This window comes from Cyprinus carpio, chromosome B7 (genome assembly GCF_018340385.1).
Source record: "Cyprinus carpio isolate SPL01 chromosome B7, ASM1834038v1, whole genome shotgun sequence".
NCBI classification, from domain to species: domain Eukaryota; kingdom Metazoa; phylum Chordata; class Actinopteri; order Cypriniformes; family Cyprinidae; genus Cyprinus; species Cyprinus carpio.
In genome coordinates this window covers 17,834,304-17,858,497 of record NC_056603.1, presented here as the reverse complement: position 1 = coordinate 17,858,497, position 24,194 = coordinate 17,834,304, and the positions used below count along the sequence as shown (strand labels likewise).

The following is a 24,194-nucleotide window of genomic DNA, read 5'->3' as shown; positions in this document are numbered from 1 at the left end:
ATATTTTAACATATAAATGTTAAATCCTTTATTTTAGGCATATAAAAGCTAATCATTTAATTTTGGAAATATGTTGTCTAGATATGATGCTTACTATTTTTCCACACATTATAAATGGGTCTGCAAAGGGGCTTTTTAATACTTGGGGGTCCCTGGCATAAACAAGTTTGAAATGCCCTGGCTTTCTAAAACCTTTTATCTCTTGTTGCTTTATCATGTCTGGTTAAGACAAGGTATAAAGTAAAAGAAGGCCAGAGAGCAGGTCCCCAAACAGGAGCAGAGATGGGTACAGTTAAAAAAGGGCACAGTAAAATGCTGATCATTTATCACTTTTTCAGGCTCTAGCATTATTGTGCAAAGTGAAAAATGTCTAAGCTGCAGCTAATTTTAGGCCAGGAAAATATTACATGCTGAATTGTCCTTTCCTTAGCCCTTAAGAGTAATGCACTAAAATATTAAGCAGTCTGCCCTGTTTATCCACCCCTCTCAACTTCACAACAAACAAGAGCATTTCCTTCAAAAGGAAAAACACTCCTCACGACTCGTCTAAGAGGTGAGCTTCATGAATGTTACATGAAGTCTTGCCTAGAAATAGCAATTCTTCCAGCTCAGTGTGAGTGTTTTAAGAGGTCACTGGCACTGGGAGATCCTACAAGAACTGATTACTGTACCACACACACATTACACATTTAACAAATCATTTAACTGAAGTGTTAATTTTAGAAATTATTATTACTATTAGATATAAAATAATATAATAAATAGTACATGAATTTATAAAATTAACCTTTCAATTAAATAATTTGTTAAAATGTTATTACTTATATATATGTTATTAAATACAATTTTAATGAATTTGATGTATAATGCATATTTAATATACTACTTTTGTACTATATTTAATATCATAAAAGTAAATAATCTTTTATATTTTAAATATGTAATAATATGTGAATTTATATATAATATATAAACTTCTAAATACGTAAAAGTGTTTTGTTACTAAATGAATCCACGTTTTGGAAAAAGAAAATGAGTACACCAATGATTCAGTGACTAATTCATATAGACAGTCACTTACTTTGTTTCTGAATGAATCAACATTTGAAACATTCAGTTGAATGAATGACTTAATGACTCACTCATTAAGAAAGTGACTTGCTGCCACCTACTGGTAGGGTTTTTAGTTTCATAAAGCATCGTTTCAATTTTCTTAAAACCATTTATCTCATAGCAAAATTCATATAATAATATTTGCGTAAATGCATTCATGCCATCTCAGAACAGTAAGTTTACACACACAAAAAAACTATATTTTCTATTCTCTATTATACTTTTTGTAATGTCTATTCAGTTATTATTATTATTATTATTTTTCCTATTTAACAATAATGACTTGAAGTTATCTTTTGGGGGTTAATTTCTCAACCTAATCTGATATGGGATTATTTAATTAATCAGCACATCATGAAATTAATTAGATTAATATTTTTAATCACTTGACAACCCTAATATAAATAATTATTTAGATAAATCTACATATAATTAGATAGATTAATAACATATTTAAAGAAATAACATTTAAAAAAACAAGAAATCCATTCAGTCTTTTTCTGCCATGAATCAACACAAGATGCTGATATGATGAGGTGAAACTAAATCTGACTGCCTCATTATCAACAGCAATATATTGATACAGAATCACATTTATATCTGTGTATGTTAAAATAGTCCAGTGCTGTCAGTGCCTTTGGCTGCGTGGGCAGTGTGTTGACATCTAGCACTGTTGCACTTCGGGTGTCCCGAGTTCCAGTCCCAGCTCGTGGACCTTTCCTGATCCTATCCCCATCTCTCTCTCTCCCACTTCACTTCCTGTCCACCAACTGTCCTATCTAAATAAAGACATAAAATGCCATAAATAAATCTAAAAAAAAAAAGAAATTGCCTAAAGCCAAGGATGTGTGATCACTCATGCCATGCTCAGCATGCTCTAACAGACGTAATGTGCTCGTGTGAGGGTTCAGCATAAACAGATAGCCCAGCAAGGCCATGCCATATGACATTGCATAGTCGGAGGAGCAGAGACCTTGTGCCGATGTAGATCCATTACTCAGTTCAGTGATTGTGACACTACCTTGTTATGATACATTCATTCAATAGGATGCCAAGGTGAGGGCAAGGAGCTTTGATGTATTCATATCAGTGATGTACACAGCACCTGATAGGAGCGAATATAAGACAGTGCTCGGGTGTGTGCTGATTGCAAGCTGGGATAGTTTTAAGGCTAAACTGCATGACTAAGAGAAGAAAGTGTCCTGAGGATACTACCAGTCATCAAATCTTTCTCAGATGAAAGCAGACAAGTCAGACTCACTCTGAGGGATGTGCTTTGACCAAGACCAGTTTCAGGTCCAAACTGCATTATGTTCTTAGAGCACTAATAAAAATGTTTCTCTACAAATACATTCGCAAATTATCATTACATCACAGAGCCCCCATCCCTTTTTAAGTCTCCATGGGGTCTGGTTTAAAGACCCCTGTTACTGACTGATTTTTTTACGCAATGACCCTGCATTCAAGCTCAGTAACAAGGTGTTTCCAAACAGTCTCATGTGACTTTATGCTCTATAGCCATTCCTGGCACGAAGAGCTGGATGCTTTCTGCAGAGCAATCAAGTGCAACTTACCAAAGACATCAAAGGTCAAACTAAATCTGCAAATACATCCAAATTCTTAAAACTCGACACCTCAGTCTTTGGTGAATCTCCTTTAAAGACTTCAGGAGAAGCAACTCAAGTGGAGGAATCATCTGGGAACTTATATACAGAGTTCATGATGTAAACACAGAAGCAGAGATACAGACGCAACACACGGCTTTAGTCTAAGCCCTTTTGTAATGATTCCTCCTCTTCACTGTAAATAATCTTAACAGTGGACCTTTGACATGAGATGAGAAGAAGCAGAACAGAAAGTGACATGCTGATTAGGTGGGCCAGACAGCTTCGACAGATGGAGAGGGAGATTAGGGATATAGACGTGTATCAGACATGACAGTACAACGGTCACAGGCCCATGCTTAGTGTCTCCCACCGTCCACCCGTACTGACTGCAAGAGCAGTACACAAACATCACCTCACATCCACACACAGAAAAAAACACAAATAACCACAAACAAATACTAAATAAATAACTAAAAAAAAAAAATAAAGACAAACACCTCTGACATGGAGAAAATGTTTTAAATGTTGCCAGATTTTAAAAACCTGCCAGAGTATGGTACAAACTTACAGTATGGTAAAGGTATATTTTTTGTCTCTGGGGATCAAACCCATGCATAATAGAATATTTAAAGGATTCAGTACATGTCTCATGTCACATGTCAGCCCTGTTTCAAAAATGTGGGATCAGTAAGATTTGTTGTTGTTTTGAAAGAAATTAATATATTTATTCAGTAAGGATGCATTGTTCTGTTCTGAATGCTGTTCTTTTAAACTTAGAACTCTGAAAAAAATATCATGGTTTCCACAAAAACACTAAACAGCACAACTATTTTAAGCATTGATTTAAAAAAACAAAAATGTTTCTTGAGCACCAAATCAGCATATCAGTGATGTATCATGTGATACTGAAGACTGGAGTAATGACTGCTGAAAATTCAGCTTTGCCATCACAAGAATACATTAGTTTAAATAATTTAAATTAGAAAACGGTTAGTTTAAATACCAACAATATTTCACAATTTTACCATTTACTGTTTTTTAATCAAATAAGAGCTTCCTTAATGAATGTAAGAGACTTCTTTCAAAAAATTTTTTGAACGGTTGTATACATGCCAGACAGTATTTTAGTCTGACTTCACAAGATTCAGGTAAAATAAAAAGAGTATTACTTTAGTCTGAGTAAAAAAAAAAAAAAAATCACATTTCAAAGTTCATGTAAATGTACTTAGTTTCTGTGGAACATCTTGCATGATAGTCCTGTGGAAGAGTGTTATAGAAACAGGACATTTTCTGCTGTTATGACTAAGCATTGTGTCACACCCTCAGGTTGCAGCTTCAGCTTGGTGACCAATTGCATGTTGTTTTTATCCTGCAGGTCAATATGGTGAGTACTACGAGTCAGCCCGGCTGAAAGCAGATCTGACTCAAGGATCAGAGGGGTCATACTTGTCCAGGCCAGCCCACAAGGAGAAAAAACTCTGAGGCCTTATGTTATCATCCCTCCCTGTGGGCTGTTTTTTTAAAGGAGTCGTGACTAAGAAGATAAGGTACAGGTTTAAAAGTCATAAAGTATGGCACTTTTAGAGGACAGCGTTGTGCTGTAGAGCTAAACAGACTGAAACCATGATTATAACCAAATGGCTAATAGAGAGAAAAATTGTGTTGCATTAACTTTAAACAAATAGTTCACCCAAAAATATAGAGCTTAGTTAGGTTAGATGCTATATTGAATTTAACATGGATAAAAACAAGGCTGTAAGGGATTTACAGTCTTCACAACATCACACACTTTATTATGCTCCTAGAGCAAATAATTTTCACAACTCTTTTATGAAGATTCTGCCTATAGATTTTTTTTTCCCCTAAAAGACTTTCATCAGCTGTACATTTGGCATGCTGTTAACCAACAGTACAATCCATTGAATGTGATCCTTCGCAAACTTCTATCCATCGCAGCCTTGTTTTCATTCCTGTCAAAAAGTAAATATGGCGCTAATGTCTATTGAGTAAATTTTCTGCAAATTTTCATTTTTGGGTATCTATTCCTTTAACTAAACGATCATAATTGGGCACTTGCATTATGTTTAACTTTATTTAATGTTTTCTGAGCAAGATTTGTGTTAATAACTCTCTACATCCAATTCCCAATCTCCACATTTCCCACTTTTTCAACCATTTCAACTTTAAGCAGAATCCCCCCCTACAACCCTCAAACACATAACCCTCCTTAAAAGACGTTCCACACAAGGAGGCTGTGGGGTGGCAGAGGAGCAAGCGTAAGGCAGGGATGAGGCAGTCATGAGTCAGTAAACCCAGGGTAATCTGTCCCCCACAGTGCCATAAAGCATCTGAAAGGAGATTACAATCTCACGGCAGAGTGGAAAACGTGTGTGTCAAAAACAAACAGAGAAACAGAGCTATTTTATCCTGACTACACATCTCCGAGACAATGACAATGCTGAGGACATGGAGAGCAATCAGTGTCAATCAGTGCTTAGATTTCCTCTCTGGTGCCTATAGGAGTAACTGAAGCTCAGCATTGTCAGTTTTGACACTCCGAATCTCTTTTTTAAGTGTTTGCGCACTTTAAAAATTGTATTTCAGTCTGACACAATCAATAAAATGTACTCTACTGTCTGTCTTAGGTTTTTGTGATATCAGACTAACAGACCTCACATAATGTGATTGTAGCACACCTTCATTCAGCATGCACACTGTAAAAAATTTTTTTCAAAGTTACTTGCCACTTCTTTGTAATTATTAGTGAAATATACTAGCAAATATCTGAGTGAAAATTATTTCACAAAATTCTCAGTGTATGTGTGAATCAGACTACAATTTTTCACCACATTGCGCACTTGTTTCAAAAGACAAGTGACACATGACATATCACTTAATTATACTGTTTGACTGAATGTCCAAGAGGAAAACATTTACTTTTGTAACACTGAATAGTCTAGAGCTACATTCACCCGAGCCATAAAAGGGGCTCAGAGGTTCCTTGGACAATAAGGAACTTTGCTTTTGAGTTTCAAGTGACCTGAGGACCGGTAGACGATGGCTGAATCAATTTTAGAATTGGAGACTGTGGTTTCTTGTTTTGGGGTTTCTTTTTGTACCTACAATGATCATGTAATTATTAAAGGCAAAAATATATTTTCTGGAAGTTGCAATTAAAATCCACTCTGCTCAACACTCAGTTTGGGGGTATGATGCTTCTGGGTGAGTTCATGCATCATTAAGCAGGTGGGAGAACAATGGCTTGCAGGAGGCAACAGACAGACATCTGGGAGGGTGCAATACAACGGTTGCATCCCACTGTCAACAGATTCGGTTGCTGCGCTCACGGTGTGAACAGGAACCAGCAGAGAGCCAATAACTGCAGGCTAGCTGGTTGGATGGATGCCTCCATCACGACAATAATGTAACATAATTCTGATGAAAAACCCACCCCCCTTATCAATGCACGTGACTGCTGTGCTGATGGGGAGGTGGTGGTGCCAACACATGATACACTCTTGTGAATCTTTTGAGGAGACCACAAGTGACAAGATAAAAGGTTTATATATTATTTGGACAACAAGAGCTTAAAATGTATATATTATATACAAATCAATTTATTTATTTTAAATATTTTAATCTCTGGAACACTGTAATAAAACTGATTAAATACAGCAAGGACAGCAAGAAAGAAATGCATTTGTATCCCAAATGGAAGCTTTTTATAACTAGGCTATTATCTTCTTCTTCAGATTCACCTCGCTTCCTCAAACATTCATCAATGGAATTCATTTGCTCATTGCATTCCATAACTGATTACATTTTAGCACCATTAAAATACTGAATGATAATGTGGGTCTGCATAACATACAACACATGGTTGAGTCTGAATTCTGAGGACCATGTGTGAGCAATCACAAACCACTGGTTTGGGTGTCAGCAGGTGTTCGGATGGAACAGAAATGTTCTGATTGATCTTTGAATATAACAAGAAAGTACATTTCAAAATAAGGAAGAAAAAAATAGAGAGGTACAGTATGCAATATAATATAAATGTAATATAATAATGTAATAGCCAGCTTCATTCTCCACTCAACCAGCGCACACAAATATCATTAAGATAATGAACACATGCCGCTGTAAAATCAGAGGATGTGGATAATTTTGTTCTTTCATTTGGAAGAATGTTGCGAATGCACTGAGAGGTAATTGTTAAATGGATTTGAGTGGCTGCACCCATGTGATTAATACGCTGTCTGAGTGCATTCAGCGTGGAGGCATGGAGAATAAAAATGAAAAAGTAACGAACTCAAATGCAAATGCAAAATATCATTACAAAAATATTAAATTAATTTTTGTAATAGTCTATTATCGCTAACTCAACTATTCAGGCTCAACAACATTATTTCTTGGTCCATATGTTAGCTTTTATTATACCAGAGAAGAACCAATTCAGTCTGTCACCAGTGTACGAAGAGAGAGAATTACAGCACAACAAAATATCAAAGAGACAAAAACAAAAAAAAATATTAAAAAAAACTAAAAAAAAAAAAATTCTGACATGAGAGATGAAAAAAGGTGGGTTCAAGAGAAGAAAAGAGCCAAAACTCAAACAAAAGGAAGCATAACAGCTCTAATTGTGCTGTTCAAGATTACAATGCAACAGTTTCTCCATCTATTCCTCTGTCCGTCTCTTTTTTCTTGCTTTTTTGTGTTTGATAAAACCTCGGCGCACGTCACAATTCACTCTCCTCCCATTCCACACTCACTCGCTCACTTCTCAAACTGTTCAGTTTCTACTCACCACAGCTGTCTCTTCGGAGGGATGCAGTCGTCTTTGTTGGAAGCTGTCACTCCCATGGCCATCTGCATCACTGTTATGTATTTCTGATACTTCATATTGTCCACCACGAAACCAACATAGGTGAGCTTGTGCGCGTCTATTCCCTGGCATCCGTCTGCGCCGGGTCCACCTCGGTCACTTTCAGAGCGCCATTTCCAGTGCTGAGGGACTGACAAGGAAAACACTCCTCAAGAAGCGCGACAAAAGGTACCATGCCGCTAGGACCATGTCTGTTGTGACTCTGTAATCTCATTAGTGCTCTGAATAGCCAGCTAATCCATTCAGTGTTGGTCAGGAACGGCACATTGTTTCTGCGCGCTCCTCGCGAAGCACTTTCTGTTCTGAAAACAATCAGAGAGAAACTCTGACAGAAGCCAGCGGCAAGTGACAGCGGCTGAGCGTTTGTGTGTGAGGCAGGAGAGAGGAAAAGTGTGCATGTATATACTCGCAAAAAAGAGAGAGACAAGGGAGAGGGAGGGAGAAAGAGAGAGAGAGACGTGCACATGCACGGGAAGAGCAAGAGTGGGGGTGAGAAGCAAAGAGCGAGAGAGACAGACAGCGAGAGAGCATCTCTCAGATGGCACGGAAATAGATTTCAGAGTATCTAAACATAATGTCAGACGATTTACAAAACAACTCGGTTCATCCAGTTCACAAAAACATCTCAATGCAAATCAGATCAAAATAGAATATTCTGTGAATTGAGCTCTGTGACCGGTGTTTACTAATGGCAGAGGGGGATGGGAGACATGCAGGAATAAGAGCGAGGGAGATGTGAAGAAGGGGAGAGAAGGCACAATGAATTTTTTAATCCCCAACACATGCACATAATCATCAGTAAATGAACTGGACAGACAGATTAAGTTTTGCAACCAAACGCATAGGGATGCAACAGTGCTATTTTAATCCATGTAAGCATCATTCTGTCCCAAGCAACAAACCTAAACAAGAGCCATTACAATGACTACCTGCTGAGATTCTTTCAGTCTCAATCTGTTTAAGTAACTCTCATCAGATACCACAGAGGTCTAAAGGGCAGCCGTTGTTAGCCTGACCATTGGATGCCTTAACCAAGTGAAAGCACTGGCTTAATTAGAAAGGGCACTTTGCCATTAGACAAAAGAACATTATTAGTCATATGCTTTCAGGTAACCAGGACATACAATAGGATCAATTGTAAGTGCCTTTGATTTCCTAATTAAGCAATGTTTTTGTCATTCAACAGACACTTTTTACTGGTACCTGCATTTGAGTGCATTGTGTTGGATAGCAATTTCAGTAACCGTTATTCCTTCCTGGGTCCTGCCCACATGGGCCTGAAGGACGCCCAGATCCTTAACCTTTAGGCCTCTGAAACACTAAATGAGATGAGGGATTGGGAGAAGGGGCTCTACACTTAAAAAGGCATGTGATTAAGAAATGGAATTAAGTGATTAGCGAGCCCATTGTAATTGTGTAGAGAGAGATTAATTGATTATTATAATGGACCTCTTGGGTGTGCGGAACAACTATTTGTTGTGCTGTAAAAACAACAAAAGGCATTTTGTGACTCACAAAAAGTAAGCAATTGATCTTTTATGTGTTATAACATTGCAGGAAATACCTAACCACATGCTATACGGAGTAAAATGAAATGTGACCAGGCAGTGGTTTGAGAGCGCACCAGCGCCTCGGTCCCACAGGAGAGCCCATTAACCTTTTTAGATTAAGAATGACTAAGAAAGATGCTCTTCAGTGAGGTCAAACACCAGAACACACACAGAAATATCACTAAGATTATGTGGAGCCTGAGAGTATTGCAATTTGATGGGATTTTTTGCATTACTTTTATATCAAAGAAAATAAGTGCACTAATAACTTTGTCTCAACTCTCAACACATTTATTTTCTAATAGAGCTGAAAGTAATATGAGCACTTTACCCCCAGCAATTATGTGCATCTAAGCTATTGAACTGAGCCTCACTAATGAATCATATCAAGTCATACTAAATTATAGCAACTACAGAACTGATTTAAAATTTTACTCATAGTGTACAAATCTCTGAATGGTATGGCCGCATCTTACCTTTCTGACCAACTGATTGAACATGTTCCCACCAGATCGCTTTGGTCTTCCAACCAGAGACTGTTGGTTATCCCTAGGTCGAAGTATAAGTGTAGAGGTGACCGTGCATTCTCTGTAGTTGCCCTCAGAATGTGGAATGAATTACCTATCACAATCAGACATGCCCCCTCTGTATCTGCTTTAAAATCTTAAAAAATTATTTGTTTGACAAGGCTTATAATCTATATTAACACTTTCCTGCCTTACATTTTATTGTTTTTATTATACTTTGTGTATTTTTAATTAAATGTGTTTTTATGTTTTGATTTTTATTTTGTTGTAAAGCACATTGGACAACCATGGGTTGTAATTAATGGTGCAACAGTATATAAATAAATTTGCCATTGCCATTGCCATTACAATACTGTATAAGTCATACTGAAAGAGGTGTTCAGTACATCAGATACATATTTTAAAGCAAATAAGTTAACAGGAATAATCACTCTCTTTCTTTCTCTCCCTCTCTCTAACTTAAAGGGACAGTAATTTAAAACATAGTGAATTGATGCATTATGTAAGGAAAATATCCATATTTAAAACTTTATAAACCGTAATCTCTAACTTCTGCTAAATGTCGTACTGTACGTGCATTCACAATAGACGTCAGCATAGTGTAAGCACCAGTGAGAAGTGATGAATATGAAAGCACAGAGGATAGAGCAAAACAAAACACTAGTCACATATTAGAAGTACAAAACAAGGATTTGTAAAGAAATTTCAGAGGATTTAGATATAAGCAAAGAGGAGACTAGATTTCCTTTGCAGTAAACAAAACTTCTCATGAGACAAGCATATTCTCACAGGAGTTTACACTACGTCCTACATCATCTGCTGGAACGCCACTCTCTCGTAAACATGCGTACAACAGTCAGTGGAAGCTACAGATTACAGTTTATAAAGTTTTAAATATGGATATTTGTCTTACAAAAATGCCTTGAATCGCTTCAGGAGGCCTTTATAAACCCCCGGGAGCCATGTGGAGTACTTTTTTATGATGGATAGACACACTTTATTGGACTTCTTTTGGACTGCTGAATATAGACAGCCATTATCTGCCATTATAAACCTTGAAAGAGCCAGGACATTTTTTTAATATACCTTCGATTGAATTTGTCTGAAACCAGAAGAAAGTCATATACACCTAGGATGGCTTGAGGATGAGTAAATCATGGGGTAATTTTCATTATTGAGAGAACTATCCCTTTAAATGAAAATGAGAAATGTTGCCATGGCAAATTAAATAATTTACTAAAAAAAAATCTAAAACTGCTAAAACTAAAATAAAAATGAATTCAAGCTGAATAAAACAACAAGCTTGTCAAATCTTGAAGAAATGACTAAAACTTAAATAAAAATTTCTACTAAAAATATACTACTACTACTAATAATAATAATATAGAGAAAGGTGTATAATAATTTTACAACAAAAAAGAATATCAAAGGATAGTGGGAAGTCAGAGGATAACTGCACAGAATCTGAATTTAATATCTATGATGATATGTGACAGCAGAAACAAAACACACCAGTGCATTAAAGGCATGTAGGAATCACATGACCAAAAGGCAAGTTTCTCTTGTGAGAGCGTCCATCCTGGTCAGAGAGCATGAAGGTCAGAAAGAAAGTGGTGTGTCAGCAACTTGCATGCCCTGAGGTCTCTAATAAAAGAAAGAAAATAGACTTTTCTGTCTCTTTTATTCCGTCAGTTCTCGTTTCTCGTTCTCATTTACTAAATTTAGAAACAAAGTCCTGAAAATTTATGTTATGCTCATCATCATCAGTTCAGTCTGTCTAATCAGTTCTAATTACAATGATAAACACTGCATAATTCATGTTGCACTGGCCTTTTTGCAATACATAATTTATATACGTTTAATAAATTCAAGCACAGAGCTGACACTTGTGTCCCAGCCAATTATCATCTTTGCTAAAAGTGTGCAGCACTCTCTAAAGAACTACTTATACTTTGCAATGTCATTTAAGAAAAGGTCAAACAATCTAAGTGACATCGTCTCATCCGGCATACCACATTTTTGGTGTTTCCTATCTCATCTACTCATCACATTAAATGTGTTTTAATGTGTTTCTCACCAGCAAGCAGGAGTCTGGGCAACAGAAGTAGCCCAAGGTCAGGAGAGGTGGTTGGTACACTCACACTTGCACAACAGCAGACAGCCACAGCAGGTTTTCCTATTAAAACCTCACACATTTCAGTCACAGGTGAGAGTGAGGTGCTTAACTGAGAAGACGGCGACTGGCCTGCTGAGCAGAGGACACACATTGATTAAAGCTGGCATTTAAAAACTACTTGTCGTAGTTTGTCCCTGCTTTGAGGAGCACAGGATGGGTTTAAGATGGAGATTTCCCCCCGGGAACGTGTTGATTATCCTCGGCCATAAGTTACACCCTCAACTGGCCAGCAGACACAATTAATCACATGACCCACCGCCGCGACATTAATTCTGAAGCCTTGGACTACAGCCCCCATCCATTCAATCATGAATGAAAATCTAACAGAGACGGCCAATAATATGAGCACACACAGAGACTAATGAGAAGATGAATGCTGCTACATAGGGAGAGAAAATCAAACAAACAAATAAACAAACAGATGCCCTTATTAGGCAGATTCGGGTGAAGTCAGGCAATAGAGACAGACTGTGCCATCCACCAGCTGCTAGTTGTCACACCAGTAACTGCAGTAAAGGACCACTGTAACTCAACCCTCACATAGCAACCCACTCATAATCGGCATGACAAAATGACGCCCGGTCATCACCATCACCCGCTCCCTTGGGCCATGAAAACAGTGGACTGAGACATTTAATACTAACATGCATGAACATAATATATGCATACACAGAAAAAAAAATCTGTACTTAACCATGGGAATCTTTCCACAAAGACTTTACCTTTACCACATGCCAGAAAGTGAGCATGCCATTTTGACAGCTGGCACACTTGTAATATAAAATATGCACAAAGTAATCTAAAATGCATGTAAACGAGCTTCCATTGGAATACATAATACACTTCCTGTTCTTCTTCCTCCTTTCACCTCAGTTAATCTCTGATGCTACAGTTTCCCACGCATGAGCCGATACCTCCAGAGGCATCAGGAAGTGTTCGGATTATGGAGAGGTTAGATGAGGTCGAGACCCTCTAGTTCCTGTCATAGCCCTTCTAGTCAACTCTAAAAGCAGGTTCAAGAGGGGGTCAACGGATCACTGTTGGTCACTGCTGTTAGAGCAGGAAGTGGACACACCTTGAGACTGATTACTGCAAAGAAATATTAGAAAACTTTAACTACAATTGAAATTGATGTTTGCAGTGCTGTCTGTTCATATACATCACATCACATACTGAGGGTGTGGTTTGGCACAAGGGAAAACAAATCCCTGTTCCCGTTGTTAAGAAGAACCAACTTCAAATAAATAAGAAAAAACAAATCCGGTATTTTTCTCTTCTCAAACAAACAAGATTTTCATGTTCTTATGAAGTCTGTTGTTCACCAACGCTTCATTTATTTGTTTGAAAATACAGTATAAACTGTACTTCTGTTAAAAGTTATTACAATTTAAATGGTTTTCTGTTTTAATATACCTTATTTAAGATGTAATTTATTCCTTTGTCAAAGCTGAACGTTTCAACATCCATCTTCAGTGTCACATGATCCTTCCAAAATAATTCTAATTTGTTGATTTGTTCCTTAAGAAACATTTCATCAATGGTTTAAAAACATTCAATCATTAATGCTTTTAACATCAATGTTTAAAAAATAGTTGTGCTGCTTATTTTTGTAAAAGCCATGATACATTTATTTTTCAGCAACTGTGGTAAAGAGAAGTTTAAAAGAGTTCAATAATTACCTTGTCAATTACCTGGAGTCAGTGCATCAAGAGTCATCAAACTCAGACGTCTTCAGGAAAAGAGCTACCAACCCACTTCTGAAACAGAAACAACGTCAGAAGCATCTTACCGGGGCTAAGGAGAAAAAGAACTGGACTGTTGCTCAGTGGTCCAAAGTCCTCTTTTCAGATAATTAAAGTAAATTTTGCATTTCATTTGGAAATCAAGCACAGAATCCAAGCTGCGTGAAGTCCAGTGTGAAGTTTCCGAAGTCAGTGATGTGCCATGACGTCTGCTGGTGTCCATTGTCCATTGTGTTTAAGTCAATGCAGCCGTCTATCAGGAGATTTTGGAGCACTTTATGCTTCCATCTGCTGACAAGCTTTATGGAGATGCTGATTTTCTTTTCCAGCAGGACTTTAGCACCTGCCCACAGTGCCAAAACCACTTCAGAGTGGTTGACCATGATATTACTGTGCTTGATTGGCCAGACAACATGCCTGACCTGAACCCCCAAATGGAATCTATGGGATATTTTCAAGAGAAAGATGAGAAACAGTCGATCCAACAATACAGATGAGCTGAAGGCTCAGTAGTACCTCAGCAGTGCCACAGGCTGATCGCTTCCATGCCACACCTCACTAATCCTGGAGTTTGTGCTAAAGAAGCCCCGACCAAGTATTGAGTGCATAAATGAACATACAGTACTTTATAGAACTTGAACGTTTCTGTTTTGCAAATCCTTTTTTGATTGATCTTAGGAAATATTCTAATATTTTGAGATGTTGGATTTTTAACTTTCATGAGCTGCAAGCTCTAATCATCAAAATAAAAAAAAATAAAAAAACTTTTGAAATGTTTTACTTTACATGTAATGAATCTAGAGTATATGAAAATTTCACGATATAAGAAATATAAGAAAACTTTTTCGCGATTTTAAAATACAAAGAATAAAAACTCTAACAGCAGTTGACTACAGTAGAACGTGAAGATCAGATTCTAAAAATCTCTTGAAATAACATTTGTTTTTACTTCCAATATTGACATTCCAGTCCTGTTTTTCAGAATTCCAGGAAATGCTTTCTAAGACCTATTTCTTCCTGGGCCCTTCTGGACACTTTAGTATAATTCAAACACTTGCCACATGTATGCAGGAGGGACTCGCTGTCACCCAGGGCTAAAAGAAGTAAACAGGGGTCGAGGTCTTGGGCTAAGAGCTCAATACAAGTCGAGCCATGAGGCAGGACTGGAGAAGTGATTTATGACAGTTGTCCAGAGGGCAGGGGAAAAGGCAGAGGACAGCTGAAGCAGGTGAGGGGGAAGTGCCAGACAGGAAAGGCAGAGTGCTGTGGCATTTCATAGCGAGCAGAGACAGAAGGGCAGTGAGGCATGAGGCCGCAGCAGTCACACTCTGCCTCGGTCACCTGCCTCCTACATCTCTCATTCACTCACTCTTTCATCATCTCTCTTGTCACCTCTTCTCTTTAGTCATTAGTGCCCCACACTGAGAAAGTGCTGATGGCTCCTGGAGTAGTACAGCTCTGGAAGAAACACAAACATATGAGCAACTGAGCTTTCTGTACCCACACCCTAAACGCTAAATTAAACAGCCACTAGTAACTGGACAGATGGATAGACACAGGGAAGGTGAACAATAAAAATCAGAAATTGTTCTAAAAATATATTACTATAAATAAAAACACATTTTGTGATTAAACTATTGTATAAAATCATATCTTTTATATAAATTATTTTATTTTATAATATTTAAGTTATTTATCTTTTTTTAAATAACAATCAGCGTGACTTTTCAGAGAATAAAGTCATAAAATGTTTTTAAGATATTACAGTGCACGTATAAACAAAAGAAAGAGGTGTGCACTAACACATTCTTCAGCGTATACAGGCTGGAATAACGCCTTCTCCTTAACAAGGAGGTCAGAATCTGACAGTGTTTCCATGGTGATGGGGCGAATGGATTTTCAGCTCTTCCAGTAGAAATTCTCTTTGGAAGGCTCATTTTCCTTATTCAAAATGAGTAGATTGGATACAGAAATCTACATAAATATAGGACAATGCACTGTGATTACGTCAGTTGCAAATGTCTACTGTGTGTGTGGTGTGTATGTGCTTAGATACGAGTCCATTAGAATTCAAGCATGTGCACACTTAGTTTCAATCATTGGATAAATGATGGTCTGAGAACTAAATGGAGAGATGGTTCTACTAATGTGCTATTGAAAAAAGACTCTTGGGTGCAGTTTTAAGGGTCCTGTTGTTGCCATGGCATCAGGACACTGTAGCTGAAGGCAAAAAAATAAAGTATATAAATAATACAAAATCTTAACAGTTTTACATGAGAGAAAGTATCTCTCTCCTACACATTTTTTTTGCCCAGTTTTTACTTAAAGGGATAGTTCACCCAAAAATGTATGACTTTCTTGCTTCTGTGGAACACATGAAAAGGTATTTTGAAGAATGTCAGTAACCAAACAGTTTTGGTGACCAAAATTGGCGGGGGGAACATTTTGAGGTAAGTAATCTTGAGGTAAAAAATTTCAAACATAATTTCATTTGTAATCATGTTAAACCATGTTAAACGACAGAACTGAGGTCATCAGATTCTCACACAAGCTTTTCATTTCAAGTAAATTGAATTATTACAATAAATTAATGCACAAAATTGCAAACCTTTTTAAAAATAAATAAATACACTTTTAAGTTTTAAAAAGAGCACACTTTGTACTTGATATTATTTGAAACAGCTAAAGGATAAGAGACAGGTTTCTAAATTATATTAATATGTAGCAGATATACTGTATGAGAACATTACGTAAAACTTAGATATGATGTCAAAAAATAAATAAATAAATTTAGACTTATTGGGTAGAGTTGTGCCAGTACTGTCTGGGACAACTTTATAAACGTTTTAAGAGGGAGATAGAAATAGAGAGAGAAGTAGGAGCACAGGTACAGTTTTCCATTCTTATATTTTGGCAAACACGTTTGTTTAAAATCTAGTCCACTTTTCAGACACATCAGACAGCTTCCTTTTTCCATTATGCAAGGCCAAGCTATTTAAATTTATGTAATTAATTTTACGTTCTTCAGGAGCTTCCTTTGTTTGAAACCTGACGCTGAGCAATGCCTCTCAATTGTGCGCGTTTCACTGTGTTCACTGTTTATTTTAGCTGTTTACAGCATCAGGCCTGGTTCTGAATGAATGCCAATGCCAGGAGAGGGAAGGAGGGGGTATATTTCTGCTGCACCAGCCACTTCTGCATTGGCTCATCAAGGTCAGCCAATAAGCTGAGAGCCAGAGCCTGTGGAGGAAGAAACCTGAACCAGCACAGCATCACAGCATAGCCCACACAAATCATGGCAAGCCGGCTTGGTCCATAACTACAGGAGATAGGAGACAGTGTCCTGTTTCAAAACTAAATTCCCAACTTTTTGACTCATTTTGAAGGAGGGTCTTTCTGACTTATTTTTAACTTCTTTACAGCATTGTTTTAAACAGACTACTTTTGAAATGTCATCTCCATCTTAATAAGCTTAAAGGATAAGTCCACTTACAGAATAAAGATTTCCTGATAATTTACTCACCCCCATGTCATCCAAGATGTTCATGTCTTCCTCTCTTCAGTCTCAAAGAAATTAAGTTTTTTAAGGAAAATATTCCAGGATTTTTCTCCATATAGGGGACTTCAATGGTGGCCAATGATTTGAAGATCCTAAATGCAGGTTCAATGCAGCTTCAAAGGGCTCTACACGATCCCAGCTGAGGAATAAGTGCCTTATCTAGTGAAACGATCTGCCATTTTCTAAAAAAAAAATATATATATATATTTTTACACTTTTAAACCACTAATGCTTGGCTAGCATTAGCTCTGCGTTCCACATGCGCATCTTTATTAGATAATATTGAAAAGATCACGCGTGACATAGGCGGAAGTACTGATCCAGTGTTTACAAAGCTAACATGCAAAAAAAGTCAAATGCCCTTTTCAAAAAGGGTAAAACAATGATGTTGGATGCTTTTAAAGTTGGAGTACTTACTCACTTTTAAGAAAATGATCAATCTTTTTGCTAGATAAGGCCCTTATTCCTCGGCTGGGATTGTGAAGAGGAGAGCTCAGAAAGCGCTGGAAAAATGGCTGATTACAAAGCAAGTTCTCCAGTGGTTCCACTGATTTTATTTTATTTTATTATATAAATTTAGATTATTTTTTTTTAGAAAATGACCGAATAAATTTTGTTGTGAGCAGTTGCAGCGTGTTTCTTTGTTTGTTTGCATTGTGAGCATTTGCAGCACCTTCTGTCAAACTGATGAAGACGTTTTCTTGATTTGCTGGTGATTTTTATATTTGCATGTGTTTTCTGAAGTTGCAGCACATTGAGCTCTCTTGGCCTAGGACCGAAATACATTGCAGATATGCTCACTAAATATAAACCTAAAAGACCACTAGGTCGATCTTTAGGATCGAGTCAGTTAGAAATACCAAGGGTTCACACAAAACAAAGAGAGTCCTCTTTTAGCTATTATGCTGCCCACAGTTGGAATCAGCTTCCAGAAGAGATCAGATGTGCTAAAACACTAGCCACTTTTAAATCTAGACTCAAAACTCATATGTTTAGCTGTGCATTTATTGAATGAGCACTGTGTGATGCCCGAACTGATTGCACTGTATTTTATGTGTAATCTTCTATTTTTAACTGTTTTAAATTAATTTTAAATCAATTTTTACATCATTTTCAAAGTTTTAAATTCCTTGTTATATTGTTGTGATGATTTTTTTATGATTACTTTACTTTCTTTTATGTAAAGCACTTTGAATTACCATTGTGCATGAAATGTGCTAAATAAATAAACTTGCCTTGCATGTGACATCAGGGGTTGAACCGTAATTTTACGAAGCTATGAGAATACTTTTTGTATGCAAAGAAAACAAAAATAATGACTTTATTCAACAATTCGTCTCCTCCGTGTCACCCTAGCGCCATTTTGGAGAGTATCCACTGAACGTAAACAGTGTATGCTGTTCTGTGTCAGCTGCATCACACAGATTAATTACATTGCTGTCGATGGGAGGGTCAGAGAGCTCTCAGAATGCATCAAAAAAATCTTAATTTGTGTTCCGAGGTCTTACGGGTTTAGAATGACATGAGGGTGAGTAATTATTAATGACATAATTTTAATTTTTGGGTCAACTATCCCTTTAAAGTATTAGCCTATTATACCTTATCTAGTGAAATGATTGGCAAATTTTTTTTTTTTAATTTAAATTTATAGTTTTTAACCACAAATGCTTATCTTGCACTAGCTCTGTGATGTGCGTCCACGACTTCACGCATTGTGTATTCACGTTGGAAAGGTCACGGGTGGTTAGTTCTTTGTCTGTGTTCTCCATTTCAAAATGGTAGGGTAGGACGAAAAACCCCATCTCATTTTCACCTCCAACTTAAAAATTGTCCGACATAATTTTTTACTTTTACGTAATGGGCATTTGACTTTCTTCGCATATTTGCTTTGTAAACACTGGGTCAGTACTAAGATCTATAACTTGTATTTAAAAAACTGATAGGGTGAATTTTCATTTCATGCCTACTTTAATGAGATGCTTCACACAGCCAAGACACTGGGCTATAAACACAATCTAGTAGGAAGAACATTATGTTTCCAGCAACAGCTTGTACTTTGTGTATAAAATAAAATAAAATAAAATAAAATAAAATAAAATAAAATAAAATAAAATAAAATTCAAATCAGTGGAACCACTGGAGGACTTGCTTTATAGTCAGCCATTTTTGAATTCACTTTCTGAGCTCTCCTATGGCAATGCATTTAGTTAAACAATCCACAGTCTCTTACATAATTCAATAATTTCTGTGGTCTTTTCTGAAATGGCCCATTAAAGTATGCACTCTCTTATGTTTGCGTGTGTGGTTGGATCGATAAGGCTGATTAAAGCCCAAGCCACATCAATGCACACACAAGACCTATCCATAATCTCACTTCAACCAGTCAGGCAGAACTCCTACAGAAAGGAAAGCACTCTGAAATTTCAAGCTTAAGGGAACTGGAATGAAATGATATGGGGCCCCAATCCATCACAGCCTACTCTTGATTTGACCTAGCCAGAACGTTATCAAATTACACTTTTTTTAAGTGATAGACCTAAATCCCAGGCTGAAACAAAAGACTAAAAAAAAGAAGAGTACAAAGGCATTTGAAGTATCTTGAACTAAAGATATGATAACACTGAGGATGCACAATACATAAAAGCAGTGATGTCGCTAGTGGGGAGAAAGGTGGTGAATTTTCTTTTGGGTGGGGGCTGATGATTTCCACCAAAGGGGAAGAAACACAATTTCTCCCAGGTCCAACAGGCAAAAACCTGCACAGGTACCCCGTACATGCTAGCTATGGCCCTGTATAACATAAGTTATCAACTGATGTTAAGACTTTTATTGGTATTGATAAACCATATGATATTGGATATTTAATTGTAAAAATTGAGGAAATGAACACCTAAAGTTTATATTTAAAAACACTAATAACTAAAAAAAAAATATCTTTCTTACAGTATAAAGTTGTGGCATCTGAACTAATGCATTTAAAATTAGCCTACAATTTTAGTTTTTTGTGTTTTATTTTAAAACAGCAAGAGTTTAATATTGGTCAGTTATCAGAGTGGCATAGCATCAAACTAAAAAAAAAGTTTGGAATAATAAATCAGTTTCTCCCAAGAAGTCATTACATAAGCTGTTCAGCTGACTTCACATGTAAAGTGGAACTTTAAAGATTTAAGATGGATGAAACAAGCTGGATCCTTGAAAAACTCACTAGCCGCGAGGGTCGAGGGGACAGACCTATATATTTGTCACCCTCTTTTCTCTTTTGTACTTACTCACTTTTAAGTTTAATATAAAATCTGGCCACAGCACTGGCCCAAGTGAGCTCACACTCAGCAAATATACAGCAACAGACTCCCTGGCAGTCTATTCAAGGACATCCCATTAACAAACGCAAGGGGCTGACTGACAAGTTGTTGATCCAATCGCAAACGTCCCCAGGAGTCTCTGCCGGTTTTCCCCGCGGCCTCTGAGTCACTTGCACATTTCACAAACATGGCCTCTCAGCCAGCATCAGTCAGGAACTATTTAGTGGCGCGCTGAAAAATCTCATTGGTTTGTCCCCTAACGGCCAGGAGTGGAAAGGGTAACCTAATGCAGGCTGACAGTCTTCTTCTCACCATCCACACTTTTTCCTCCTTTTTCTTTCTTTCTTAGTCTAAGGTGCTTTAAACTAGAGCTTTTGAAGTGGTTTGTAGTCAGTTTTGATGACAGGGTTTAGTTTGTTCAGTTACTGTAAAAGCTTTCTCTTTGCGCCAGTGACTTACTGTGGTTCAGACACAAATACCACAATGGCTGCATCTTAATTTGCATTATGCAGATTTAGGATTAGTGTCTCTCAAATCACAATGCATTGAAAATTATATTCAAAAGGTGCCTAGATACTACATTATTTCTGGTGACTTTTAAAAGGGTGCCTCTGCTGTATGGACTAAAATCGCAGCTGAAGCTAGATTTAAAAATTTATTTATCTTAAAAGTTTATAAACTTATGAATTTAAAAGAATTATGAATTTCAAGATAATGAGATCAGCTTTAGTGCCTACCTACAAACGCAAACAGTACACAAGGTTCTGTGCTATCAAGATGCCATTGTATGATGCTGTATTTCTTGATACTGATGAATTAACACCATAATCAAAAGTATGTGCTGTCCTATCATGAGCAAAGTACATTATTTAGAAGTGTGGGAATTGGAATGCAGCCAATGTGAAAACAAACTAGAGGGCAGAAGTAAGAGGGGTGGAATCAAACTCAAAGCCAAACTGAATGAAATGTGAAAACTGCCAAATTGTGTCAATCAAATGTACTGAGCAAAAGAATTAAGTGCATTCAATGTAGATTGTCCAAAAAACTCAAAGATGATGAGTGCAACAAAGTGTCACTATGCATTTTTTAGGCTTACAAAGAGTCATAGACATATAAAATTGACAATCCCTCACTTTATGATCAACTTTTAAATGTGTCGAGTGTAGCTTCGGCTCACTTTTTATAGTTTCACATACCATTCAGGTAAGATGACTTGTAAAGAATGATGAATCAGAGAATCATCAAAAAAAAAAGAAGTAAATACTGTATTTAATAAAATATTTTTGAGATATTCAAAGACTTGTTTAAATTATATAAATGCATATTTACTGAACGTTACTGCTTAAGAACATAGCTGTAGTCTTCCTTCTAATAATAGGCAAATGCTATAATGGTTTTTCATGTACTGTTTACTTTCTTTATATCTAACAATTCAATATTTGGAATTGTTAAACAAGCTGGAGAACGAGAACTCCTGTGCATCTGCGCTCATATGTCGAAGTTCCTTTGCGTTGTAAAAGTCCAGTTTCTGTTACTTACCGGCCAGGAAAGCTTATTGGCCAATACTGATAATTAACAAATAAATAAATAAATAAAATATAAAAAGCCAGCCATTGGTATCTATTGACAGCTACTGTGAATTTTTCAGGAATATATCTAAAATAATGCAGGAGTCAACCTGGACAGATTATCATAATGAGAGATTCTTTTCTATGCAATGTTTTGTACAACGAATTTAGGGCAGGCAAGTTAATTATGCAAGTATTTAGCTCATGGTAAAACAAAGACTAAATTATGCACCTTCTTGTACTGCTGGATCTTTTTAAAAGTCTTTAAGTATGCTCTAAACCCAAACATTGGGAAGAAACATGTGTCTATGTAAACAGAGATACTGAATAAATGGAGAACTCCTTAGACTACCAAGTTAGAGCTGGCAGTCTTAAAACTGTTGAAGGGATGATGTGAGATCAAAGCGCTGGAACCCAGAGCACCATATACAGTAAGAACCAGATTAAAGTAACAACATGAATTGAGCAGAAGAGCATTTGGTGTATGTTTGGACAAGACTGCAGCTGTTTAGTAAGGCCAAAATGAAACAGACCCTACACTTGAGCACGAACTGAGAGAAAGCAGATAGTGATAAACATTCTGACAGAGCACTAGCCCCCAGAAAGACCAGGATTTAGACAATAGCAAAATAGTCTAAGATTGTAAATGTTACATTACACATAGCTTTTTTTCTTTTCAGATTTATTCAGACGGTGTTCTAGAGCAATAGCGTTTATCTTTTTTTTTTTTGTGTAAATATCTTTAAAAATATACATTTGTGCTAATAGCCATGTTGTGTTACTGCAGGCTGAAGCTTTCAGATTTGCTCAACACACAAACATACCTGATTTGAAAAGGGGCATAATGCTTTGTGATTGCAAAATTGCAGTTACCTCATTTGCTTGATGGCTGAAGACGTAATGGCCAAACGGTCCCACTCACTCACCAAACCAGCTGGCCAGAGGTCCTCCCACCATCTGCACCAGACCTGACAAGGGCTCTCAGATCCTCAGGTGGAATAACTACTGTAGCAAGTAACAGGACAAGTTGCTGCAAATATTACCCGGCAGCTGCACATTTGCATTTTGGTTTCTCACAACAACATTTTATGCAGTGCAAATAAAAGTAAAAGTCATAAAAAAAAAACTAAAAAAAAAAAACAAACAAAAAAAAAAAAAACTGTGTGCTCTTGTTCAAAGGTATTTTCACCTAAAGTGTATATTTTTTATAAGAGTATTTCGTGATTTTACTGTATTTTTCTTTCTTTTTGATAAAAAAATGTAGTGTTGTTGAGCATTAGAGACTTAAATTTAAAAAAAAATTATAATCTGTTACACTATTCTTGTATACAGAAAATTGGTCTTTAGTTATTGTTGATTTAAATTCCTCAAATTTTAAACACAGGTTTTTTATTTAGATGACAAAACTTCTTTTTAAATACACTGGCACAACATCTGTGAACTAGTAGTAAAATTATCATATCAGCTGCTTGCTTTTCACTAGCCCAGTGTTCACAAAATGCTACGAACTAACTGAGAATGTTTTAGAATTGCACTCATCTTCATTCTAAGGGGCCGTTCACATGACAACGTTTTCAGCCAAAAACGCTTTGCCTGTTCGTTTACACAGCAACAGCGTTTTGGGAACTGAAAATGCATATTTTTGAAAACGGGTTTCAAAGTGCAAGTTTTTGAAAATGCCACCGTTAACGTTTCCGTGTAAACACCCAATACGGGAATCGTTGAAAATGGTGACGTCATGCGCGTGCGTAGTAGGTGTTAGGCATGTAGACATGAACAGTACGTGTTGATTTTAAAGGCAAGCCCGAACAAACATACACAACAATGGCGGAATACATGGTAATGTTGTTGCTGCTCCAGAGTTTGCTAACGCTTCTTCAGCAAAGTGTGGATTTATTTAATATATTACAACCAAAAGTGGAGACGCATCATATACAACATATAATAATCACTTCCCTACAGGTACTGTTTACTAACAAGGTGACAGCGCCAACTACTGGCCTGGCATACATAATACAGCATTTTTGACATTTTCATGAATATGTGTAAACATAAAGAGTTTTTATGTAGTTTTTGACTACATCATTGTTGTGTGAACGTAGCCTAATTAAGGCTTTTAAAAGAACATTTATTTTAGTACTCTTCTACTGAGAGAGTTGGATACAAGC

At 36.8% G+C, this 24,194-nt stretch overlaps 1 protein-coding gene across 9 annotated transcripts in view; it reads right to left on the bottom strand.

The window, feature by feature from the left end:
* The window catches only part of tjp1a (tight junction protein 1a), a 105,590-nt gene extending 97,585 nt beyond the window's left edge, over positions 1-8,005 (bottom strand). For 8 of the 9 annotated variants that reach the window (XM_042727645.1, XM_042727646.1, XM_042727650.1 and 5 more), the window contains exon 1: positions 7,525-8,004. In XM_042727645.1, coding sequence (XP_042583579.1) covers positions 7,525-7,619 — 95 coding nt within the window. In that variant the 5' untranslated portion in view covers positions 7,620-8,004. Of the gene's footprint in view, positions 1-7,524 lie in introns of all 9 variants that reach the window. The other variant, XM_042727642.1, reaches the window with a different exon arrangement.
* Between the last annotated feature and the right edge of the window lie 16,189 nt (positions 8,006-24,194).